This window comes from Protopterus annectens, chromosome 4.part0 (genome assembly GCF_019279795.1).
Source record: "Protopterus annectens isolate FY-2018-M chromosome 4.part0, PAN1.0, whole genome shotgun sequence".
Lineage (NCBI taxonomy): Eukaryota > Metazoa > Chordata > Ceratodontiformes > Protopteridae > Protopterus > Protopterus annectens.
In genome coordinates this window covers 613,757,004-613,781,576 of record NC_056733.1, presented here as the reverse complement: position 1 = coordinate 613,781,576, position 24,573 = coordinate 613,757,004, and the positions used below count along the sequence as shown (strand labels likewise).

The 24,573-nt window shown below is 38.6% G+C and overlaps 1 protein-coding gene across 1 annotated transcript in view; it reads left to right on the top strand.

Annotated features, from left to right (window-relative positions):
- The window catches only part of DDX55 (DEAD-box helicase 55), a 584,207-nt gene that overhangs the window by 420,817 nt on the left and 138,817 nt on the right, over positions 1–24,573 (top strand). The window contains exon 11 of the mRNA XM_044068554.1: positions 17,040–17,154. Coding sequence (XP_043924489.1) covers positions 17,040–17,154 — 115 coding nt within the window. The remainder of the gene's footprint in view (positions 1–17,039; positions 17,155–24,573) is intronic.

Sequence of the window (24,573 nt, the reverse complement as noted above, 5' to 3'; positions counted from 1 at the left end):
CAAACCCTTTCTGCATCAAGGCCACCTGCTAATAAGGACAGACAACACCACAGTTATGTGGTACATAAACAAGCAAGGAGGCACCCATTCCTACCCTCTTTGCAGACTGGCAATGAATCTATGGGAACTTTCCCTGAAACTCAGTATAGAGCTGCAATCCCAGTTTGTGCCAGGAAAAGACAATATACTGGCGGACAGCTTAAGCAGAAATATCATGGATGCACACGAATGGATGCTGCACCCAGACATCTTCCTACAGATAACACAATCATGGGGAAGGCCAGACATAGATCTTTTTGCCTCCCCCCACAATCATCAGCTGAAGAAATTCTGCTCAAGGACATACCACCCACAAGCATGGAAAGTGGACGCCCTATCTTTCAGCTGGAGAACTCTAACAGTGTATACATTTCCACAAAAAACGAAGGTAGAGCACAAACTAGTAAGTTACGACCAGGAAGTTCCACGGTCGGGGTAAACCACAGCAATTGCACGTTACCTCCTTGTACAAAAGTTATACTATTGTCATTGTCACCAAAAAGTTCCACGCTGAAGAATTTTCTCCAAGTATCTGCAGCAATAATGGAATTTTATTCTTGTAAAAAACAGCTTACGAACTGGTACAGCCAACACAACGCAGTGCAACAAACACAACCAATGATTTACCCGGGTTTCGTCCGCCAAGACGAACTTCATCAGAATAACTATACTACTGACTACCTCCCTTTTATATACACAACAGGTCCAATCAATTAATTAATTGATAATTAAATGTACTGTTTAAACAATTTATCCATAAATAATGTTTAAAATCAGGTAAACGTAATAAATTCATGTTTTAAGTAAGTAGTATAGTTATTCTGATGAAGTTCGTCTTGGCGGACGAAACCCGGGTAAATCATTGGTTGTGTTTGTTGCACTGCATTGTGTTGGCTGTACCAGTTTGTAAGCTGTTTTTTACAAGAATAAAATTCCATTATTGCTGCAGATACTTGGAGAAAATTCTTCAGCGTGGAACTTTTTGGTGACAATGACAATAGTATAACTTTTGTACAAGGAGGTAACGTGCAATTGCTGTGGTTTACCCCGACCGTGGAACTTCCTGGTCGTAACTTACTAGTGTATACATTTCCACCTCTTCCATTAATGACCAAGGTCTTACTGAAGATCAGGACAGAGCAGACAGAGCAGCCAAAAGTGATTCTGATAGCTCCGGACTGGCCAAGACAGCACTGGTACCCACTGTTAAAGAGCATGTCACGCACGAAACCATGGCCTCTTCCTCAATGGCCACTTCTCCTGACACAGCACAATTACAAAACTCTGCATTCCAACCTGAAAACCTTGCAACTAACAGCCTGGAAAATACCTTGACTCCTCCTCAGGATAAGCTATCCAAGAGAGTGAAGGATATCATCATGGAAGCTCGCAGGCCTTCCACAAGAAAGGCATATTCAGCAAAATGGAAAGATTTCACACTTGGAGCACCACAAAGGGCCTAGATGCGACAGTGATGAACATGGCACATATCCTGGAATACTTGGCAGAAATGCTCCATAATGGCCTGTCTTACTCTTCCATTAAAATTCATGCTTCAGCAATTTCAGCAGAGTACAATACTGACCCACCTGTCTTTTCTCATCCTCTCCTAAGACAGTTTCTAAGAGGAATTAAAAACATCAATCCTCCAAGGAAACCTCCAGTGCCTACTTGGGACCTTAACTTCGTGTTGGAAAAACTAACTCTGCCTCCCTTTGAACCAGCAGCATCTACAGAACTACAGTTCCTGTCTTGGAAGACTGCCTTCCTTCTGGCCATAACCTCAGCAATAAGAGTATCTGAGTTACAGGCCCTCATGGCAGTACAGCCATTTCTTATTTTTCATCAGGACAGAGTCTCATTGAGAACCAATCCTTCATTTATGCCAATGGTGGTATCCAGGGTCTCATTAAACCAAGCTATTCACCTGCCTACCTTCTTTCCAAATCCACAAAACAAAGGGGAGAAACTAATGCACACCCTGGACATACACAGACAGTCGCGCTACTACTTGGACAGAACTAAAAGCTACAGAAAAACTGATCAGCTGTTGGTGGCATATGCTGCTGGTGCACAAGGAAAAGCAATTTTCAAACAGACAATTTCAAAATGGATAGGGAATTGCATATGTTTTTGTTATTCCTTTCATGGAAAAACTGTGCCAGCTAACATTAGACCTCATTCCACCAGAGCCACAGCCACCTCCACAGCCTTCTTAAGAGGGGTGGCTACCAAGGACATTTTAGAAGCTGCTACATGGAGCTCCGTGCATACATTTTCCAAGCATTACAATTTACCTTCATATTCCAGATCCAGAGCAGGCTTTGCTACGGCAGTCCTGCAGGGCATTTTAGCTACACCATCCTTTACATAGATCCTCCACCCCAGTTTGGCTATGGTATTCTACCCATATGTGATGACTGCAGATGCATCCTTGAAGGACATAGTACAGTTTTGTACCTACCATAAATGTAGATGTCTGATAGGTATGCATCTGCAGTCAGGTTTACCCTCCCTCCTTCCCCTCTTGGGTATTTATTGGGTACTTTCCCCTCTCATAGCTAGCTGGGGTTATCTATTATGGTGTATTTGTTTTATTTATATATATATATATATATATATATATATATATATATATATGCATATATATTTCTGTGCATGTTTGGAATTTATTGCATTTCTCCAAATTTAGCCTTCCTTTGAGGGCACCTGGCATCTGGGGCAAGAAATACTGAGGAAGATGGCATCGGCTGACGCTTTTATACCCCAGGCGCTCTGACGTCGGGGAGAGGGCGACATCAGCCGACGCCGGACCCAGACTTTGGAATCCGGCCGACCGAAGGGCTGCCTGAGGCAGGACAACCCATATGTGATGACTGCAGATGCATACCTATCGGACATCTACATTTATGGTAGGTACAAAACTGTACTTTCAGAGCATTGCCCTTTGGTCTCACCACAGCCAGTAGGGTATTCACCAAATGCATAGTGGTGGTAACAGTTCTCTTGAGACTGCTGGGATTCTGAGTGTTTCTCTACCTAGACGACTGGATCCTAACTGCCCCAATCAGACATCCGCTATTGCAGGCAATGGACTACTTGCTCCAGTTGTGTCTTCATCTAGGCATCACAGTGAGTTACAGAAAATCACAGCTCACACCTATGCAGTGCCTGGAGTTCGTAGGTGCTCATCTGGACACAGTCAGCCAGGTAGCCTCTCTTAATCTAACTCGAGTACAGTCGCTTCATTCCCAGGTCAAGAAAGTAATCCTGCATTATTTTCTTCCAGCATGACTAGTCTTATAGGCCTTGGGTTACATGACAGTAGCTATCACCCTAGTCCCTTTAGGCAGGTTTCACATGCAGATTCTGCAGTAGAGCAATGGACGCTGCAAGTTCTGTGGCCCATTTTTCAACCGTCTTTAACCACCCAAGCCAAGATAATACAAGCTTGCAAAAGATATCTTCTTTAGTGGCTTCACTCGAACAAAGTTTTTGAAGACCTTCCATTTGCTCTTCCCCTGCCTGTCACCATGACCACAGACACCTCCCAACTGTGGTGGGGAGCACTACTTGGGAAGGATAGTCCAAGGTATGTGGTCCCCAGAAGAGGCCAAGATGCACATTAATGCTCTGGAAATGAGAGCAGTCCTCCTACTCTTGCAGGCCTTTCAAGATATTCTCATTTGCAGTTCAGACAGACATGTCAGTAGTCTGGTACCTCAACAAGCAGGGAGGAACCAAATCTTATCTGCTCAAATCTTATCTGCTGTGTCGAGAAGCAATTGGAGTGTGGCAATAGGTGATCTATTCTGGCCACTTTGTAATAGCAACGCACTTACCAGGGAAAGCCAACATGATTGCAGACAAACTCAGCATGTCCATTCTGATGCTTCACAAGTGGTCTCTCAGTTACAAAGTGGTGGAGAGAATTTTCCATCTATGGGGCCAGCCTTGCTGTGACCTAGTCACTTCTTCCCTAAATAACAAGTGCAGCAATTTCTTTTCCCTGATCTCTCCAGCAGGGGAGTCACCAAGGGATGCCCTGATCTAAATTGGCTCTCTAGTCTTCTCTATGCATACACACCCTTTTGACATTGTCAGACTTGGTTCCCCTTCCTCTGGCCCCACCTTCTACATCCACCCTGGATATTGGATCCCAGTCCAGACCTCCTGTCTCACCGACAGGTATGACTCATCCAGACATTACAGGCCTCAGACTGACCTCATGGTTTCTCCAGTTCCGCTAATGGCTAGAGAGTCCAGGCTCTCTTCCCTGGTCATCATACTTTATTCTTTTCAAACATATTATAATATAAAGATTTACAAAATCAAACTGAAGATTTCCCTTTCCTGAGTCCTTAACGGGGATCTGGACACTTGTTTAGCCTCTGTACCAGCTGTACTTGATTTTTTTATCTTCAAATTTTCAGTGAAGGGGCTAGCTTTTATACCACTAAGGTCTAGTTGGCTGCCATTTCGAATTTCCACCTAGGTGAAAATAATTCTACATTAGCTTCCTCTACATTATGTAAAGCCCTTCTCAAAGCTTTTTTACTTAGCCCTCCACTAAAGGATCCTACTCCTACTTGGGATTTAACCATTGTGCTCTAACCCAACCTCCCTTTGAACCCCAGGCCAGGTCAGATCTAAAATTTTCGTCTTGGAAAACTGTTTTTTTTTTTTTTCTAGTTATCACATCTGCTAGATGAGTATCCTAACTCCAGGCTTTGTCCTCCAAGCCTCCTTACTTTGTTTTACATAAAGACCGTGTCATTGCTGACTAATCTATCTTTTTTTCTGAGTCCAACATTAACCAGATCATTGACCTCACAGTTTTCTTTCCAAATTTTTCAAGTACATGCTCCGTCTTTTGGATGTGCACAGATAACTTTGTTTTCATCTCCGTAGAACCAAAGATTTCTGGAAGATAGACCAGTTATTTGTATCCTTTTCACCTAACAAATTGGACAAGTGACCAAATGGTTAACCAGTTGTATCTCCTTTGTCTATACTAGCAGAGGATTATCCTTGCCCAAGCCTCCTAGAGCTCATTCCACGATGTCTGTGTCGGTCTCATCAGCCTTTTGGTCAAGAGCTTCCATAGATAACATTTGTACAGCTGCCACTTGATCTAGTACTCGTACTTTTATTGCTAATTACAAATTAGATTTTATTTCTAGAAACAGATCTGCCCTTGGCTCCGCAGTACTCTGGAACTTCCTTTTATGAAGTCCACCTAAGGTTCATATAGCTGCGGACTCTGTCCCATCAGTTGAGGAATGAATGAAAATGACATCAGATAGTTGTATACTCACCATAATGTTACATCGTTGTTGTCCATTTTCATATTTCCTCAACTTCCTGCCCTCCTTAACCCCCTTCTCTTTGCTCCTGGAGAGGCCTAAGAGTGTCACTTTGGGAACTGTTTTTCCTTGTTTGAACTCCAGCTCTTTTTCTAATCCTATATCTTCTTGAGTTCTATTAAGGTATTATCTACTGTCTTCTAAGGGCAGCAAACTCAATCTGAGTTATGTTAGGCAGGCATGGAGGTATGGGTAAAAGGAGGAGCTCAAGAGTTTAGATCTGGTAGAAGCAGCTGATTCAGATCGCAGTCGGATCTGTGACCCATTAGTTGAGGAAGAATGAAAATGGACAACACAGATGTAACATTAACGTGAGTGCATAATTCTCTTACAGTAGTCCTTTATGTAAATACAGATGATTTTAAAAAGTATTGTTTGTATTGCTTACTTAAGACTAATATAGGTAGAGTTCAAAGATGGCTGCAGACAGCTTAACTGTAGCTCTCCCAGTCTGAAAACAGAAAGTGAGAAAAAGGAATGCAATTGAAACCGTCTTCGGGTAAAATGAAGTAACTATCTAGTAAGTGCACTGCTGGATGCCAGCAAAGAAGAAACTTGGAAAACCAAAGAAAGTCAGCCAGAGAAGTTTGTGAAAACGCTGTCTGGAAAGGATTCTACAGCTGTTCAGCAAAAAGCAGTTCAAGCTTTAGCTTAGGTTTAAGAGATGCTTTCCAGTAATTTAGATGAAAAACAAGCCAAATGTACTCTGAGTTTATTAAAACAAATGAAACACTGAAGGAATATATCAATTCAAATAACAGAAGGTTGGAAGAAATAGAAGAAGCTTTAACTACTAATACAGATGATCTAATAAAACAAAAATCAGAGGTTGAAATAAAGAAAAAGCTGACTAAGAGGCTTCTCAAGAAGAACTGTTTCAAAAAATAGTAGAGTTGGAAGACTGAGCATGCAGAGAAACCCTGAGATTTCGTGCTGCACAAGAGAAACCGGAAGGAATAGAATTTATTCATTTTATGAAAAAACAGATAAGCAACTGGACTGGTGTTCTCCAGCAGGATTGGTTAATTGAAAGAGCACAGGGGTCTATATTAGATGTTCGACCGCTTAAATGTTCGAATCTCTAAAGGTCGCCCTTTAGAGATCGAACAGTTAAGCGATCGAAATTTTACAAAAATTAAAAAAAAAAAAATACACAATAGAAAAAAAATTTAAAGGGTTTAAGCAGGTGGGCAAGACCCCCTGCACCCCCCACCCCCCCCCTACTTTAATATACCAACTCCAATATCATGCTACAGTGTAGGGAATGGGAAATTTCCCATTTCCACACTGTAGTTCACTGAAGTGCGATCTCTGAGTTGGTATAGTTAAGTAGCAGGGGGTGCCATTTCTACATGTTTGTTTTTTTTTTATATACTTTTGTACTATTTTAAAAGTTTTATTGTCCAATCTGTAAAAATCGACCTTTACAGATTCGAACATTTAAGCATTCATTCTAGTAATATAGACCCGAGCACAGTGTGTGTGTGTGTGTGTGTGTGTGTGTGTGTGTGTGTGTGTGTGTGTGTGTGTGTGTGTGTGTGTGTGTGTGTGCGTGTGTGTGTGTGCGCTCCACAGCTGGCCATGAGACTATAGTAAATAAATATGCAGTCATACCAGAAGAAAGAGTTGATCCTGACATAACTATGACAGAAGGGCAATGTTTTAAATCTGAAGACATCAGTGTGTTTGTGGAAAGTGATTATTCACTATACAGGCAGAAAAGAAGAAAATGTATCCCAGCAATCAGGGAATGTTGAAAGGCAGGACTGAGATTCAGTCTGCTCTATCAAGCTGTCTTCAGGGTGTTTTTTTCCTGGAGGATCGAAGACATTTTTGATGCAGAACAGGCTATGGAGGAAATAAAGTGTAGCCAACATATAATGTGAGCCAGCAAGCATAAGGGGACTCTACTTATTCTTCTGATAATAAAATTCAGAGAGACTTTCCCAGTGAAACCTTTTCCGGTGTTCCAAAAGAAAATGCTTGAGAGACAGAGAAAAGCACAACAGTTGCCTAGAAGATTCAGGAGTACCTTTGATTTGAACCAGCATTTAGTGTTGGGAGATGAAGATGATCAGCATCTCTGAAATTAAGGGATAAATGAATGTGAGATTATAAAGCATCAATCACATTGGTGAAATATGGTTTTGCAAATAAAAGTGGCTGAGGAAAGCGTAGACTTTCATTGACTTAAACTTGTGGATAGACTGTAAAGCATATACCCCACATTATGTCTTTAACATTTGAAAGGATACTAAAGGGGAAAAAAAGAAGTAACTGTAAGTAAAATATTTTTTTTCTTATTGATATTTGTAAAAAAAAAAAAAAAAAAAAATTCATGATATAAACTGCATGTCATTGTAAAGTAGTTTTGTGTAGTGTGCAATCTAAGGTATTTTCAATGTGTGTGGGGATAGTCTTTTCAGTGACTGTTGGACGTGTTAAAGATATAAAAGTAAACAAATAATTTTTAGTTGCAAGAAATATAGATTTTGCAGTCTAAATTAGAAGGAAGATTAAACAGAAGTACATTTAAGTTAATATAATGCTGTGATCAAGGCTGCTGGGGGTGAGGGTGGGGTGTAAAATTGTACTTATATTATATTGCATGTATAAGATGATAATTTGTCTTATTTTTACAATGGTGGATGTCTAGATTAAAGGAGAACCGCACACACAAACTCAAAAAAGTATGATCATTTTATCATGGTTTGGTGTTTCCTACATTTTAACAACACTCTGGGATTATTTGCAAGTTTTTAAATATTTTTATACATAATTTCTGAGTCTGACCACATGGGGTCTGGCATCTTGAAGTAATTCTGATTGTTTAGTTTGCCTCTAGGTATCCCACAGTGCAGTGCTTGTCTATAAAAAGTTACATCATGCAGGTCTCTTTCTTCTTAAAGCTCCTGTCACTGCATTGATTTTACATGCATTCACTGCTGTCTTTCAGTCAGTTTTAAGTAACATTTCATGCCATTCAGTGACTACTTAAATCACAAGCAGTGCAAATGCCACAGAACAGACTTTCAAAATTATTTTTACTGCTGCTGCTTTTTAGAATGGCTAAACTGCAGTTTTTTTGTGAAGCTAAATTGTACTACTTTGATTCATCTCCCATCCCCCTTCACGCGTAACTTCCCTAGCAGTCAAAGAGCTAAGGATAATTTGAGCTGTTACCTGCTGTGATGGACAGCTCACAGCAGGAGACTTGACTCGTGTACTGTTTCCTTGTTCTAGCTTTTACTTTCTGTATGGGTAGGGGAAGGACCAAGGAGCTGTGACATCACAGCATGGGTGGATTTTTAGGACGGTCATGATGGTGTCAGTTTGGGAGGGAATTGGCCAGAAAACTACCTGTATTCAGTGGCCTTGATGACTTCAATGAATTGGAGACTTTTTCAGGGTGGGATCAAAGTTTTTTGAAAGTGAAACCACCATAGTATGGTACGGTACTATTCTAGTGGAGAGAAACAGTCAATTTAAAATATTTTAAATGCTTTGCTGTCGTTTATTTATAACAGGGAGAATAAATAGGGAGAAATAGGACTGAGATCTTGAGCATTTAATATTAGAATCCTGTTGTTCTTTAATGTCCTTGGCTTAAGTTATGAACAAGTTTTTTGTACACAAATAGACTTGAAAATAATACAGTATCATGAAAGCCAAAAAAAGTTAATATTGCATCTGCAAAGATATTAGCTTGTTTTTTTTTCCCAATAGCAAATGTTCAGTGATAGAAAATGTACGAAATTCTCATGGTTAACTGCCTTCAGCTGCAGATTTCTTGTCTACAAAGATTCCTTGAAGCATCTCCAAGTTATGAGCTGTTTTTTCCCAGTGCTGGCTACTTTTACATAGAGACAAGCTATATGCAGGTGCAGTCAGTTAATCTTCTGAGTCCCGAGTATTCTTTGCTGAGGAAAATAAAAACAATTAAAAGGTACAATGACAAGCACTTCATTGAAAAATAAAGTCTGAAATTATGATAAGTGAACAAGAACAGTGCATAATTTAGTTTTATTTAAAGATGGTCAGTGCACCTTTTTCTTTAGGGATAAAAATTAATGTTTTCTGAAAGCATGCAAAGTATTTTTAATTTGTGGAAGGGGGAATAGAGATAAGAAAATAACAGATGGCAAGAGATGTAAGTGGGAACATAGGCTGTGACATGGGCTTTAGCATGGGTAACCTTAATTTTACATTAGGTTTTGTCTGTGGGTACAGCTGTCAATTTGAGGCAGTTGGTCGTATCTGCTCGGTTAACCTTCATTTGTTAAACACACTGTTTTGTGTGTTTAATCTATGTTTAAAGGGAATGAAGTTGTACTGAAAATATATTTTTGTTTGTGGCTAAAAACTAAAAATATTGATAAATGAGACCTAGGTTCAAATGGAGGTGAAAAGAAACCACTGTATAAAAGATCACCCTGTCAAACATTACTGGGTGCATTAAGATAAAAGTTGGAAATGCACATTCAAGAAAACTGTCACATATAATAAGTGGGGAACAGTAGCTTTTATCATAATGGCTACTTCTCCATAGTATCTTGGAATACAAATGTCATTACAGGTATAGATAAAAAGGAAAGAGCACCAAATTATATTAAGAAATGCAGAATGTGGATAGCAATACTGCAGGAGCATACTGCAGGAGACATGTTTGGAAACAGATGAGCATGTGAGTATTACAAAGAAAGAATTTCAGGATGGATTTTCAGCAGAATTTCAGGGACAAAGGAAAAGAGGAGTAATTGTACTAATTGCTAGAAAGACTCCAATAGTGATAGAAGAGGGGAAAAAGACACCGATAGTAGATTTGTTGTAATAAGGAGCTATTGGTAATAAAGAAGGACTATGCTGTCATGTATTTATATTCCACCAAAAACTGGTATTATGGAGCTTAAGAAAATTTGGAGAGAAATAATCCGCTTTCAATGGAATACTACATATAAGTAAGGACTGGAAATTGATTTGGAACAGTGAGGATATATCGGGGGTCCTAGAAGGGAAATATAATGAAAAAAGCTAGATTTCTCAAGAAATTTATGAAAATATTTGGTGTGGAAGAGGTGAATTCAGTAGTAGGAACTCTGACAGAATTTACAAATTATCTCCCTAGGTACAATAACTGGACTAGACTAGATAGAAATTATTTTTCAGAGGAGCATGTACTTTTAATTGCAAGCTTCGACGTGTATCCAATAACCATTTCAGATCATACACCAATAAAAAAATATAAAAAAATAAGATGAAAATTCAGGGTAATGAACCCACTTACCTGTTGAAAAGAGGGGAATTTAAGGAATTGTAGTGCAATTTATTAGAGAGTTATTAGAGTAGATAGAAATTTATTCAAAAGGAATAGCCAGTGAGTGGAATAAAGTAAAACTAGAGTTTAAAAATATTGTAAAAATTTAAGAGAAAGGCATGTGGTCAAGAGGTAATAGCAATTATTTTAACTGAGAACGATTAAAGTATTGCAGAGTAAGAGGAATCTCACCAAATAAGAAGAGAGACAACTGCAGAATTTTAAACAGTAAGTAAGAAAATATTTGGATAAAGTGCATACGTTTAGAAAGACTGCTGTTAAGCAATTATTTTTAGATGACTAAAGCACAGTGCTGCATCCTAGGCAACAGAAAGTAGAAAGGGTTGTCCCAAAACATGGGGAGGCTATGGCAAGAAAAATAGCCAGAGATCTTTTAGAGGTATTAGAGAGATTTTAGAAATTTTATGAAAGTTTGTATAAACTATTGGAATGTGGAAACAAAAACAAATGGAAGTATTTATGGAAGACTCAGTTATGCTAAGAGTAGAGGAATATGAGGGTCAAAATCTAATACTTAAGATAGGAGGTGATGTATAATCAATTTGCAGGAAGTCTCCAGGAACAGATGGTATTCCTGTGGAAGTTTAGGAGTTCGGAGGGAAGGAAGTGCTGAAGATCTGGAATATTTTATTTAATAATAATTTAAAAGGAGGGGAAGTATTTATTTATTTAGTTTACATTTGTTGTCCAGGCTAGTCTAACTGGATATATGTCTATTTTCAGTAGAAGCCCGGGGAGAAAAGCTCCAAGAGTAACACAAAGCAGTAATAAAAAACAGTCTTAACAATAAGCTGAATAATAAACGATTACATGGACGTCAAAGCAGTAGTAACAGGAAGAAAATATTACAAAATATTGGTATACAGAATAAAATAATGCATTAAGAATAAGATATAACAGATAGTTTACAGTAAGTAGTACATGAAGTTCACAAAAGGTAATACATTTAAGTATCATAGATTACAGTATGCCTTTCTGAAATAGCAATCAGTATTGAGTTAGCATGCAAGTAGGATCATGGAGGTAATAGTAGCAAAGACAGAACATTAGTCAGGGTTGCTGCAGGGGCATAACCAATGTGTTTTAAGGTGTCTTTTGAGATTTTGTTTGAAGAGGGGTAGGGAAGGAAGTGAAGTTAGTTCACTAGGTAGTAGGTTCCAGTTTTTCCCTGCAGTGTTAGAGAAAAGAAAGTCCCCTGCCAAGTTGTTGGATTTGCCTATGCTAACTCGAAGTTTGTTAGAAGAGCACAAAGTATTGAGATTTTTGTAAGGGATTATGAGGTTTGAAAGTATAGGAGTGTTATTAGTTTGATTAAGGATCTTGTGGGCAATGGTAAGTTGTGAAAGTTGTAGCTGGTTTTGAAGTTCAAGCCAATTTAACTGCTGTAGATTCTGACAGTGGTGCGTTCGGAAGGGGTTCCCAGTGGCAAATCTGGCAATGTTGTTATAGGAGTTGGTTAGTTTGAGAAGGTTATTTTTTTCAGATTGGTATGTATGGGTGAGGCATAAAGAAGCGTTGAGATTAGGTGGAAGTGGGCAGTTGTGGTTCTAGCTGTTGGAGTTAGGAAAGATTTGCTCCTGTATAGGGAGCCCATTTTTTGTTTACTGTTTTTATAGTGTTGTTAATATGGCTATCAAAGTTAAGGTTATTATCTATTGTAATTCCTAAGAGTTTGGTGGTAGAGTCAGGGGATATGAGGGTGCCGTTGTTAGAGATGACTGAGAATTCTATAGGGGTGGACTTGCTGGTAGGAGTAAAGAGGAGAAGCTTAGTTTTTTTGGGATTCAAGAGGAGGCAATGTTTTAAGAACCATGTCTCCACTGTGTTAAATACTTTCTGAGTCCAGGATTGCAGTTCAGATGAGGAGGTGGCTGAACAGATGAGCATGGATCGTAATTTGTCGTAATTGTCGTAATTTCTATGGAAGTACTGGCATCTTAGAAGAAAGCTGCAGAGTTTTTATTACCTAGAGTGTAAAGACCCATTACACTCAGCCTTATATTGTCCCATTTCAATTTTAAACCATGATTATAAAGTGTTTGTCTGTACTAGCTAAATGAATAGCAATGGTGTTGCCAAAATTGATAGATATGGATGGGGAGGCAAACATTTGACGATATTAATAAAACAACGATAATCCAGATAGAAGCAGATTATAAGAAAATACCACTGTTGTTACTGGGTCTTGGTGCATAGAAAGCATTTGACAGAGTAAACTGTTTTTTTTTTTGTTTTTTTTTTGAGTAGGACAGTGGAAGCATTTGGATTCCCTTATACAATAATAAGGTTAATTAGGGGGCTATATGAAAGATTTGAGGCAATAATTAAAGTTGGTGGGTTCCTCTCCAATAATTTGTGTTTGAACAGAGGAACCAGGCAGGGGTGTCCTCTTTCCCCTTTGTTGTTTGCTTTATATTTAGAGCCGTTGGCAAAGAAAATAATAAGGGGCTCAGAAATTCAATGATGGAATTGGTATGGTAAACAAGAAAAGTTGGCTTTATTTGTAGATATTATTTTGTATTTGATAAATCCAGAAAAATACATCAGTGTTGTGGAATATACTAAGACAGTTTCATGTCTTTTCAGGATATAAAATTAATGAAAATAAAAAAGGCTATAGCCATAAATTATGTACCCACTCATGACTTGGTTCAGCAATAGCCATATTTATGGGGACATGATAAAATGAAGTATTTAGGAGTGTCTATTAAAAAAGCTTCTGTTACAGCAGTTAAAAGATGTGTGGGAAGAGACAAAACGAAAGATAATAAAAAATGAGCAACTTGAAGCTTTTATTTATGGATATGAATAGTAAGATACAAGCAGTGAAATTGTTTTTAGTCCCTTTAGTTTTTAGGTGCAGGGCAGGCATATTTTTATCAACTAGAGGAAACGTTATAGACAATAATTAACAGAGTTGAAGGCATTTATCTGGGATGGAAAGAGGCAAGTGTTAAGTGGGGTTCTATATCAGTTCATCGAAACGTCTGAAGTTCGAACTTCAAACCACGAACTGCAAAAACATCGAAGTCTTAAAACAGCGATTTTTTTCCCAGGGAAAAAAATCGCTGTTCTAAGAAACACACACACACAACACAAGCACACCAAAACAACATCAATTCACACACACACACTCAAAATCCTACATCTAACCCTACACAAAACTGTACATACACTACTACCTATCCACTTACCTTAACCCAAACCCTAACTCAAAATCCTAGATCTAACCCTACACTAAACTGTACATACACTACTACCTATCCACTTACCTTAACCCAAACCCTAACCCTAAGGTCCATCACAATCGCACACTCACCTGACCCACACCCTAACCCTAACTCACCTATCCTGCCCTAACCCTAAAGTCTTTCACTATCGCACAACCACCTCACCCACGCCCTAACTCACCTAACCCGTGCCCTAACCCTAACGTCCACACAATCACATACTTACCTGACCCGACCCGTAACTTCCCGCCACAGTCCTGCTAATCGCGAAGCCACTGAAACGGCCCACTGAATTATTTCCTTGGGAAAGAATTCGGTGTTCTGCGGCTTCGCAATTACCAGTGTTCGAACTTTACAGTTCGAACATCTGGTATTCAATATTCAGCCGTTTCAACGGACTGATATAGACCCGTTAAGTGGGATATGTTGATCCACCAACAGAACAAGATGGTTCAGGATTACCTGATTTGAATGGATATTTAGTGGCTTCACAGTAAAGGCCCTCATACATAACACAAGCAGACAGTTATAATTCAGTGGAAAGGAACGATGATGAAGCGAGTGGGGGGGGGGGTTCAAGAAGTAAGGAAAGAGTGAGTTTTGGATGCAGATCCTTAAGCAGAATAATAGCTGCCATACAAAATATTATTTTCACAAAGTTGCAGGAAGTATTGTAAGAACTAAGCCAACATGTGAATGGAGAAAGGAGATTTTGCCTCTAGGGATGACTGCAAGTAGGAGCCCAGAAAATAGGTAAGAGGGGTCTGGAATTTACTGGAGAAAACTGACAAAGAATCAAGGTACTGGGAACAAATAACTAGAGAGGGAAAGATAATAATAGTGGGATGAGGCTAAGAAGTTGTTTGGACTGAAGTTAGAGATCCCCATCCCCTTCCTCAGAGTATAGGCAAAGAGAAAGAGACAGGGAAGTCCTAAGTAAAATACCTGCTCTTGTAGATTTGTTTTAGTCAAATATAGAACAGAAACTGTTGTTGAAAAGGGGATAATTAGTAGGGGATTTAAAATATTGCATGATAACTATAAAAATCAATCAGAGGAGGTTAGAAAAGATTGGGGAAGAGGGACTGGAAATGAAATTTACAAGGGAACAATGGGGGACATGCATATTGCTCCCACATATGTAGCAAAATCTAGAAGGTTTATGATTTCTGCTGGGAAGTGTCGGCATAGGTATTTTTATATCTCAAGCAGACTTAAAAGAATTTTTCCATGGATAGATAGCAAACATTGGAGCTGTGATGGGAAAGAAAGAGTTGACTGGGAATTTTTTTTTTTTGGGGGGGAGTGTAATGAGTTGGCAGATTTAAGAAATTCCCTACAGAGTACTCTGTCAGAATTATTGGGGGAGCAAATTGCTATAACTAAGGTAATAATTTTATCATTTTTTTTAAGTTGAGTCTCAGGATCTGAATTGCCTAGATGTAAGTTTAATTCTTTTGGATGCCAAAAAAGCAATTACTTAAAAATGGAAATAAAAATCTAAACCAACTGTATTAGAAGTGTTGAATATTTTAAAAGAGATAAAAGAACTGGAAGAGGGGTCTTTAGAAAAGGGAAGGAGCAAATTACCTAGAAATGGAATTTGTGGGAAAAAATACATGCAGGCTAATGTTCAGGAACAGGAGTAAGATTTAAGGGAAGGAAGCAAGGAATTGAGTGATTTAATTAATGTTCAGCTGATGTACAGCTGTATAGAAAGAGAAGATGTAATGCATAATGTGTGTAAATGGAAAAAAAATGTTAGTATGGTTTGTTTTCTTTTCTGTTAATGTATGTGTGCTTATGTCTTAAGTGATATTTTAATAAATGTGTTTAAAATATGGCAAAAAAGGTGTATAATATAGGTAGGAACAGCTCTGTTTGTATCATTTTATCCCATTCTAATCAAGAAACAATGTGACAGGTCTCTTGCCCCTTATTTCGGTAAATAGACTTCATTGAGCCAGGTTAGCATCCTGTTGGTGAGAACACTGCTAGATCATAATGGGGTTCACTAGCTGTGTTTTCCCTTATTCATTGGCCTTTTTAATAGTATGACAGATGCACAGAAGTGGCTCCTAAATATTTTTTAACCCACACTTGGGTCCTTTCAAAATACCTGTGGTATGATCTCAGTTGTTATCACTAAAGGTAATATATAAATATAGTCCATAAAGGGGTAAGATTAGTCTAAACTAGGGGCTCAAACCCCAATAACCACTGGTGCTGTATGAGAACTAGCAAACTCAGGCAAGGACCACAGTCTCCAAAACAAAAAGAAATGCAGGCACGGAAGCTGAAAAAGTGGTGTAGTTGCTTCCTTCATCTAATTATGCAGTCTTGAGGGCTACTTGAGGTCTGAGGGCTGTGAGTTTGAGATCCCTAAATTCTAAACTAGATTGGTAATTCCAAACATCAAACAGGAACCTTAGCTATTCTTAAAATGCCCTGCCAGGGTAGTTAGTCTGTTACTAACCTATAAATCTATAGGATTGTGTGGTGGCATCTTTATTCTGTGATTCTGTTACTGCTGCCCTGTGGTAGTCCTGTACCTATAGTATCCTTTTTTTTCCACCTGGTGTATTAGGACTATAGGAGTAACACAGTCTATCCATATTTGTGACTGTAGCTGAATGGTAGTGCGTCGTGTATAAATTATTCATCATTGCACATAATCTGACTGGCTAGGGTATGACCAAATTGCCCAGAAAATGATTCAGCACTTAAAATCTGGGTCCATTGTTCGCTTCCCATTCATTAAATAGTACCATGTTTAGAAGAATTATGAGGTTTCCAGGGTATTTAGATCATGCCCCGTAGCTCAGTGTCATGTTTTAGTAGAGGTCTGCTTTTGTGTAATATGAAGTAATTGAGTCTTTGCACATCTGACAGTACTCTTAGAAGTGCTTGGTTAACTTAATTTAAATTGTCTTCGGCCTTTTAATCTTTCTACTAGTATCAAATGACTGCACACAACATTGTACCTTTTGCAAAAATGATTTGTATTAGTAATCCATATTGAGTACTAAAACTGTATTAACAATAATGTGAGCCTTTTGACTGTTTTAGTGCATTTGTCCATCGCTGTGGGAGGACAGCTCGTATTGGTAATTTTGGCAGTGCACTTGTATTTTTGCTTCCCATGGAAGAATCGTACGTCAGTTTCCTTTCAATAAATCAGAAGGTAGGTCTACTTCTTTGTATAGTAGTTGTATTTAACTGTAAAATTTTGTGCATGTCACTTTTGAGTGTTTGACTGCATGTCTACTGCTACATCCACAATAGTCAGAATTTGGTTAGATGAAGTTGTGACAGCAACTGTAATTAACCACTTATGAACTTTTAAATGGCAAACTAATGTTGGGAATCAGACGTTTTTTTAACTTGATAAATTATTATAAGTAGGTAGTGCAGCTTAATTTAATTGTCACACAGAAGAAATTTATGAAGAGTTCAGTTAGGAATTTGTATTGAATTCTTGCTGAATTAAAATGATCTTGAACTAGAAATCACTAGTCATAGATGTTCATTGATACTTGGAAAGTAGATGTGACATAATGTGATTAACTTGTGTGCAAAGAAGGGAATAAACCATAGCAGAATAAAGAAAAAGTCATGTTATTAGAAAGTATTTTGAATATCCTGAAGTACAAGTGATCTAGGCTTTATTTTACATCATCTTTTATTAATCTGGTGCCTAATTTGGCCTGAGAACTCTCTTCAGTCATGACCCAAACCATAAGACAGTCATATTACACTTTCACTAGAGGTGTTAGTCATAACTTTTTCAGACTTTAATAGTACATGCACCCCCCCCCCCCAATTAGGCAGTGATGTCTTGTAATTAGAAAGTTAAATACAAAATATGTAGTATAGTTATGAAGCCTAGATAGTCTTGCAAATGCAACATGCAGCTTAAAGGAAAACTCCACCCTAGAACTAAAAAAATCTTTTTTTTCACTCTATTTTTGTTTCCTGATCTATTTTAACACCTCAGAATCACTCAATGCTTTATTTGTAATTTTAGCCTGTTTTCCACAACATGGCTACCAATGAGGCTTGATGTATCAATGTGATCTTGTACTCCCTCAAGCCTTTCTCTTTCCCATAATACTTTGTATGACTCATGCCAGACATAAGGAAGTAAATTTGAATTCCCATGCCATTGACATATAATGGGATTTGGGAGGTTCACTGTTATTTTCTTCACCTTCTGTAAAAGAACTGCTTCTTTTCTGTCTTTAATCACCCTCATTTATGTTTGGCCCAGACCTTGTTTTACACTATACTTAGAAGTTATCCAGCAACAGCCAGAAAATTAACTAAATTGCAGGCCTTTGTAAAGGGTTTTCGTTTGTAGTTTGAGGAATTGATTCTGCAAGGGTCTGTCAGTGCAGTTACAGTTTTAACACCTCTGCAGTAGTGTCAGGGGAGGGGACTGTCATTTCCTCTTGAGCTAGGTATTCCTCTAAACATGGCTGTAACATACACAGATAACAATTAATCTGGACCACTGACAGATTTAGCTATGACTGCAAATTCATAATGTAATCATAATGAGTATTCATACCTGCATTACACATAATTGCAGCCCTCTGCATTTTTTTCTATGAGGCATGCCACTGATGTGCCTTTCTATTTGTAGTTACTACTGCTTTTGTGTGCACATATTCTTTGTTGGTAAGATGGTTTTGAAGCAACTTAATATATTCTTTACTTCATGCTATGCACTGCCTACTCTCACTGTTCCAAACAGTGTGCATACTGTTCTTGCTCAATCTCATAATTGTTTTCTTTTGCAGGCCACCATAACATGCTTTTCTATTCACCAGTTTACAAAATTTAACACCCCCCCACCCCTCAAGAAGCTAGATAAGCCAGACTACCTCTTACATTATGTTTTACACAGCAATCATTTTTTCTGTAATTGTGGCTGTTGCAATTCAGTTATCATATGAATTTAGTTCTTAGAGCAGGGATCAAGCATGAGAGGCCCCTTTTCCCAGGAACATCAACAAGCAAATGAGCTGACAACACTTTGTAGGATTATACACAAACACCAACTCATATGTATCACAGGATTGGGCTATGGCTTCAGAAAAAAAAGTTGCAAAGGGCAAACTTTGGGTTTTAAATAGCTGAGCCGAAACAAAGCTCTTGCAAGCCAGGAAATGTACAAACAGCTCATGGCAACAACAATGCATAAAAACAAAGATAATAAGACATTCTCTCAAATTAGAATCCAGAGCAGTTATGTAGATAACACACCTTTCGGCTATCCTTGTGAAGCCTGATGAATAACTGTAAGTCTTGCTTTCAGTACAGGAAAGGGCAAGCTGAACTAACAGATGTCATGCTCAGGAGATGAAGTCATTATGCAGACATCACGACTCCTCAGTGAATAACTTCAATTGACTGTTCATCAACAGAAGATGAAGAAGGTGTGATGCATATGCATGGGAATCCTAAGTCAGACAGTGGCTTAGCAAATTGACAGGAATCTTAGCAATAGCACCAGATGAGGTATGAGCGGAGCCATTTAGGAAACCAGTTTCTAAACCCAAGAAAAAATAAACGTCAATAATTACCTAGTTCTTGTGTCACCAAACAGTTGCATTTAAGCATAGACAGGTCACCAGAAAGTAGCTAAAATCAAATGGACAGCCATATTTGTGCAATTACTATTGCACTATACCTTCTGACTTTACATTACCAGTTTCCTTACAAGTGTAGTAGACTGTTTATGAAAATCACATAAAGTAAGGTACGTCACCAAATGGATGTCAGACATTATGGCTGACACTGACTATTGTTCAGACCACACTGTGGCAGTTTTACACAACTATGAAATATGCTAAAGTGTAGTCATCAGAACTCTCCTTCTCTATGCATCAGACCACATAACAGTATCACTGTGGCTTCCAGGTACAGTTTATAGCACAGTGTCAAATGTCAGGTATGCACACTTTGTAAGAAATTCTTCTTCTGGACAATGAATGCATAGACATACACGTATTATCCGGAACATGTTAGAAGAAGTGAAGGCACTGTTCTGTATTCGGGCATACTGAATACTTGTAATGCAGAATTAAAAATGTATGAAGCATCACTGGAAACCTCTTTCTTCTGCAGTACCACTGTAGGTCCATGAATTCATGTGAAACAACCGTGCACACTTTGTGAGAAATTCTTCTTCCAGACAATGAATACATAGACATACACGCATTTTCCGAAACATGTTAGAAGAAGTGAAGGCACTGTTCTGTATTCGGGCATACTGAACACTTGTAATGCAGAACTAAAAATGTATGAAGCACCACTGGAAACCCCTTTCTTCTGCAGGTCCATGAATTCATGTGTAACAACCTTGCATCGCCGTCTCTAATCACTAGTGACAATTGGGCAAGAACAGTTAGGCAGAAATTATATGACCCTTGGTCGTGTGTATAGTTCTCACTGCACACTTCCAGTGTCCTATACTCTCGGTATATATTTTCAAGAAATTTCTTCCTTTAATGATATCACCATGCTTCCTTGTTTGTTTGGTGAAAACAACGATAGATGTTAAATAGGAATTTTACTGCTTACTCCTGTTAATTTTCATCCACTACCAAAAACAGAGATTATGGTAAGGTTTGAATTCATTCCATAAAATGTGTATGTGCCACCTATTGGCTCTGTGCCTACCAAAATAAAACTCAGCAGCCTTATGTCAGTAAGCTACTGGCCAGACGGTCTGCAGTTACCTATCCTGGGATTACCTTTGGCAGCTGTGTTGTGCAACAGCTGGATGCATAACCAATTAACCTGCGGAACATGACCTGTGAATTGCTACTAAATGTAGGTTTACTGACTGGATGCAGTTTGGAAATGGATGACCTGATGCTAAGGAGGAAGATGGATATACAATGTTTCTAGGAGACAACATGGAAGGGCAGTGCAGCCAAGGCACTTGGCTTGGGATCCACAGTCTACCACTGTCAAGGAGGACAGACGAGACATGGTCTGTGAATTGTGGTGAGAAAAAGGCTTTAGAAGGGAGTCAGGGATGTTATTTGAATAAGTGACAGACTCATGGCAATCAGACACCAGTATAATGATAGTGCAGTATTCATAATCTCAGCCTATGCCCCACTGCTGGGTTGTGACAGCGAGACATTAGTTGCAGGACCTACTAGATAAAGCCGGACATCATGAATCGGTTTAGATAATGGGTGACTTGAATGCGCGTATTGCGACAGACAGAAGAGGAAATCAGGACTGGCTGGCTCCACATGGATGGGGCGACAGGAATAATGGAGAGACCATTCTAGACTTCTGTCTGGCAAATGACTTGATAGTACCCAACACATGCTTCAGTAAGAGAAACAGTCACAAGTTCACGTACACAAGTGTCCAATATCCAACTCTGGTACAGTTCCCCTAGTGAGGAAAGGGTACTGGGGTATAAGCAAAGATTGCAAAGTCTTCCTCAGTGAAACAGTTGGCCCACAGCATAAACCACTGTTTGCCACAATCAGCTGCAAGCAGTGGGCAAAGAAGGCTCTAAGGTCAACAGAGACCAGGGTGAAAAGCAGGAAGTTGACTGGAGATAAAGTACGACAGTTCAAGTATTCATTCAGGTCTCCACCTCACCAAAAAAAGGTGGAAATAGGTCTACTGGAAGAATGGCAGCACCTTAAAACAGCATGTGTGAGGACTACCAAACTGAGTTGTGGCCTGGCCATGTATGTCCACAAGGTACATAAGGAAAGCATGTGGTGTAATGCAGCAGTCCAGCATCTCCGCGAAAGAAATATGGAGTGCAGAAAAAGTGGAAGATTGGAATGACAACCCAGGCTAGGAAGGAATGGAGGCTGACTAACAAGGAATGTAAGAAAGGATTAGCATAGAACAGGGCGCTGGAGGCACTCTACCAGCTACTGCAAACAGACTGTGTAGGTGTCACAATCAAACTACATCAGATTGCACCGCCACTACATCTAGATAAAGAAGACTGACAGACACACTTCATAAGCGATGCCAAAAACAACAAGCTCACCAGTCCACAGGACTTACAGCAGCTTAACAATCACATTAACCTCACAGATGCTGTACTGTCCCTGAAACAGGCTGCAGTACAAGATGAAAAGGATACCACCCTGGAAGAAGTTAGGGAAAGCAGCAGGCTCAGTAAAGGTCACACTGGATATGATACAGATGCTGACTGGGATAAGGGAGAATTGGCTTCTGAAACTACTTGTAGCAGCATGGAGACAAAGGTGTACTTCAGGTGACTGTATAATAACCATACCTGTGCTAGTTCACAAGAACAAACGGGACATCCACAAGTGTGATCTATGCAGAGGTATCATACTCCTGTCACATTACACGAAAGTTATGAAGAGGACGATTCATAAATGGATACGCAGGGTAGTACAATGTAATGAGCAGTTCGTATTCAGATCAGGATGCAGCACAACTGACCCAGTGTTTGCAGTGAGACAGTTAATAAGAAGCGAGAGATGAGGAAAGAGTCCATATCCTCATTCCTATGCTTTAGAAATGCAGATGACAAGATCTCAAGAATGCTGCCTTGGGCAGAGCTGTGGTGGTTCAAAGTCCCAGAATCATTGTTAGAATTAGAGCAGCCTAAGTAGAAGGACCCAATTACTCGCGTACAAACAGTGTTCCATCTCACATGTAGGGAAATCGATGCACTGATAAGTGGATCCGTTTTTCTATCTAATTCAGAGTAAGTTATAGAACATCTTAAAATGCCAGTCACTGCTACCAATTAGTAATTTTTCCAGTGGGAAAGACCCCACAATGCTCTTTTTGGAGAATGAAGTGCTGCAGTTCCCTGGTTACAAACTGTATTACCCGGAAAGCATGGTGGTGCATCAGTTATTTAGTTGTCGTATGTCAAAATATTGAATCATTGTAGGCCGGTTTGCAAATGTATGCAGTTGAGAGTTTATTTTCAGTAAGCCGTCTATTACTCTAATTTAAAGGAATTATAATTGGTAATAAGTATAATTAGACTTGTATTTAGATAATAGCAAGAATTTCTCTCTCAAAATCTAGCAGATGAACCAACAATGTTTCTGACTAAACAAAAATAATTTAAGCATGATATTTAAATCTGAGTTGATGGCTAGTCATTAGTTTGCTCTATGTTGTCCAATTAATATATTAGCATAAACAAAAAGAAGTCAAGCTCTCACAGAAAAAGTTGAGACTATGAAATGCATGAAATCAGTTTCTATCAAATTATGCATATCTCATCAGTCTGAAACACGTTAATAAACATAATTGCCACTCCACAAGACAGATTAATGCAAATAAATTAAAACAAAACTCTGGATTTGAAATGCAAAACTAATATCTGAAGTTATCTGAGAAAAGTACATCTTGAACTCTTCAATTATGCTGTGAAAAAATCTGAACTATCCTCTTTTTACATTTACCAGCTACATTTCAACTTAAATCCGGATGGGGTGAATACAAAACAATATCAAATCAGAGCACCAATTAAAGTTTACCTTTCTCAGTTAGAAAGTTGCTCGTTCTCATTTACTGCTTCCTGTAGGAATTGCTGGCAAGCTGAATGACGACTGTTTATTTGCATCAAACATGAAGTAAAGTTTCATTTTAACAAATTCCTTTGCTTAACTTCTTTCTATCCCCCTCACAAAAAAGTGTTCCTGTCACGCTAAAAGCAAATGGAAATACGGAGTCAGTACAGGAAGATTCCCTTTCAAAACATAAAAACAAATGTTATGATAACATTGGAAAACAACACCAAGAGAAGCTTTTTGGACAAACGATTGTCACTTTGGTGAAAGACTAGGATTTTATCATAAACATTCTTACATGCCAAGTAAGATTCCCCCCACCTCAACAGTATTAGAGATCTGCTGTTACTACATTAAAGACTGGTAAATAGAATTTCTGTCAACAACTTTGATGGCAGAAGTAAGTCAAGACCTGTGAACACGATGTTCAGCTCTAACATTGTTGCTTTAAAAAGTCTACGACACACAGGACAAACACATCACAGGTAGACAAGATACATTTTCAAATAATAATCCCTATAAATTCTTCTCAATTCCTTTAAAAAAAGTCAGAATATTCTGCCTTCAGTTGGCACAGCACACTGCAAAAATACAGATTGCTGTAATGTAGTAAATGTTCTCCTGTGGTGTAAACAAATTAAAATACATTAACAAAACACAACACAGCCACCAAAGCTCTCAAGCTTACTGGTCCTGTATAAAGTAATTGTCCAAAATTCCAATAAAAACAGCAGGACTCGGAGACAGCTGCAGGATCCAGTACAGACAATTTTTAATAGATACAAGCACTTTCGTGGGTAACCCCATTTCATCACATGTCAATATAAAATAAAATCAGTTCTACCCCCTTCATTTATACACACCCCTCCTAGGTCACATGACATAAAAGTTAATTACTATCTCACAATTAAAGTAATCGCTTCCTATTTAAACCACAAAATGATTTATACATGTCCAAATCTAGACAACTTTTAGATGATTTAATTATTTATTTTTGTGTTGGACTGCTTTGATTACATGAAGGTTTTATTTTTGTTTTTATTATA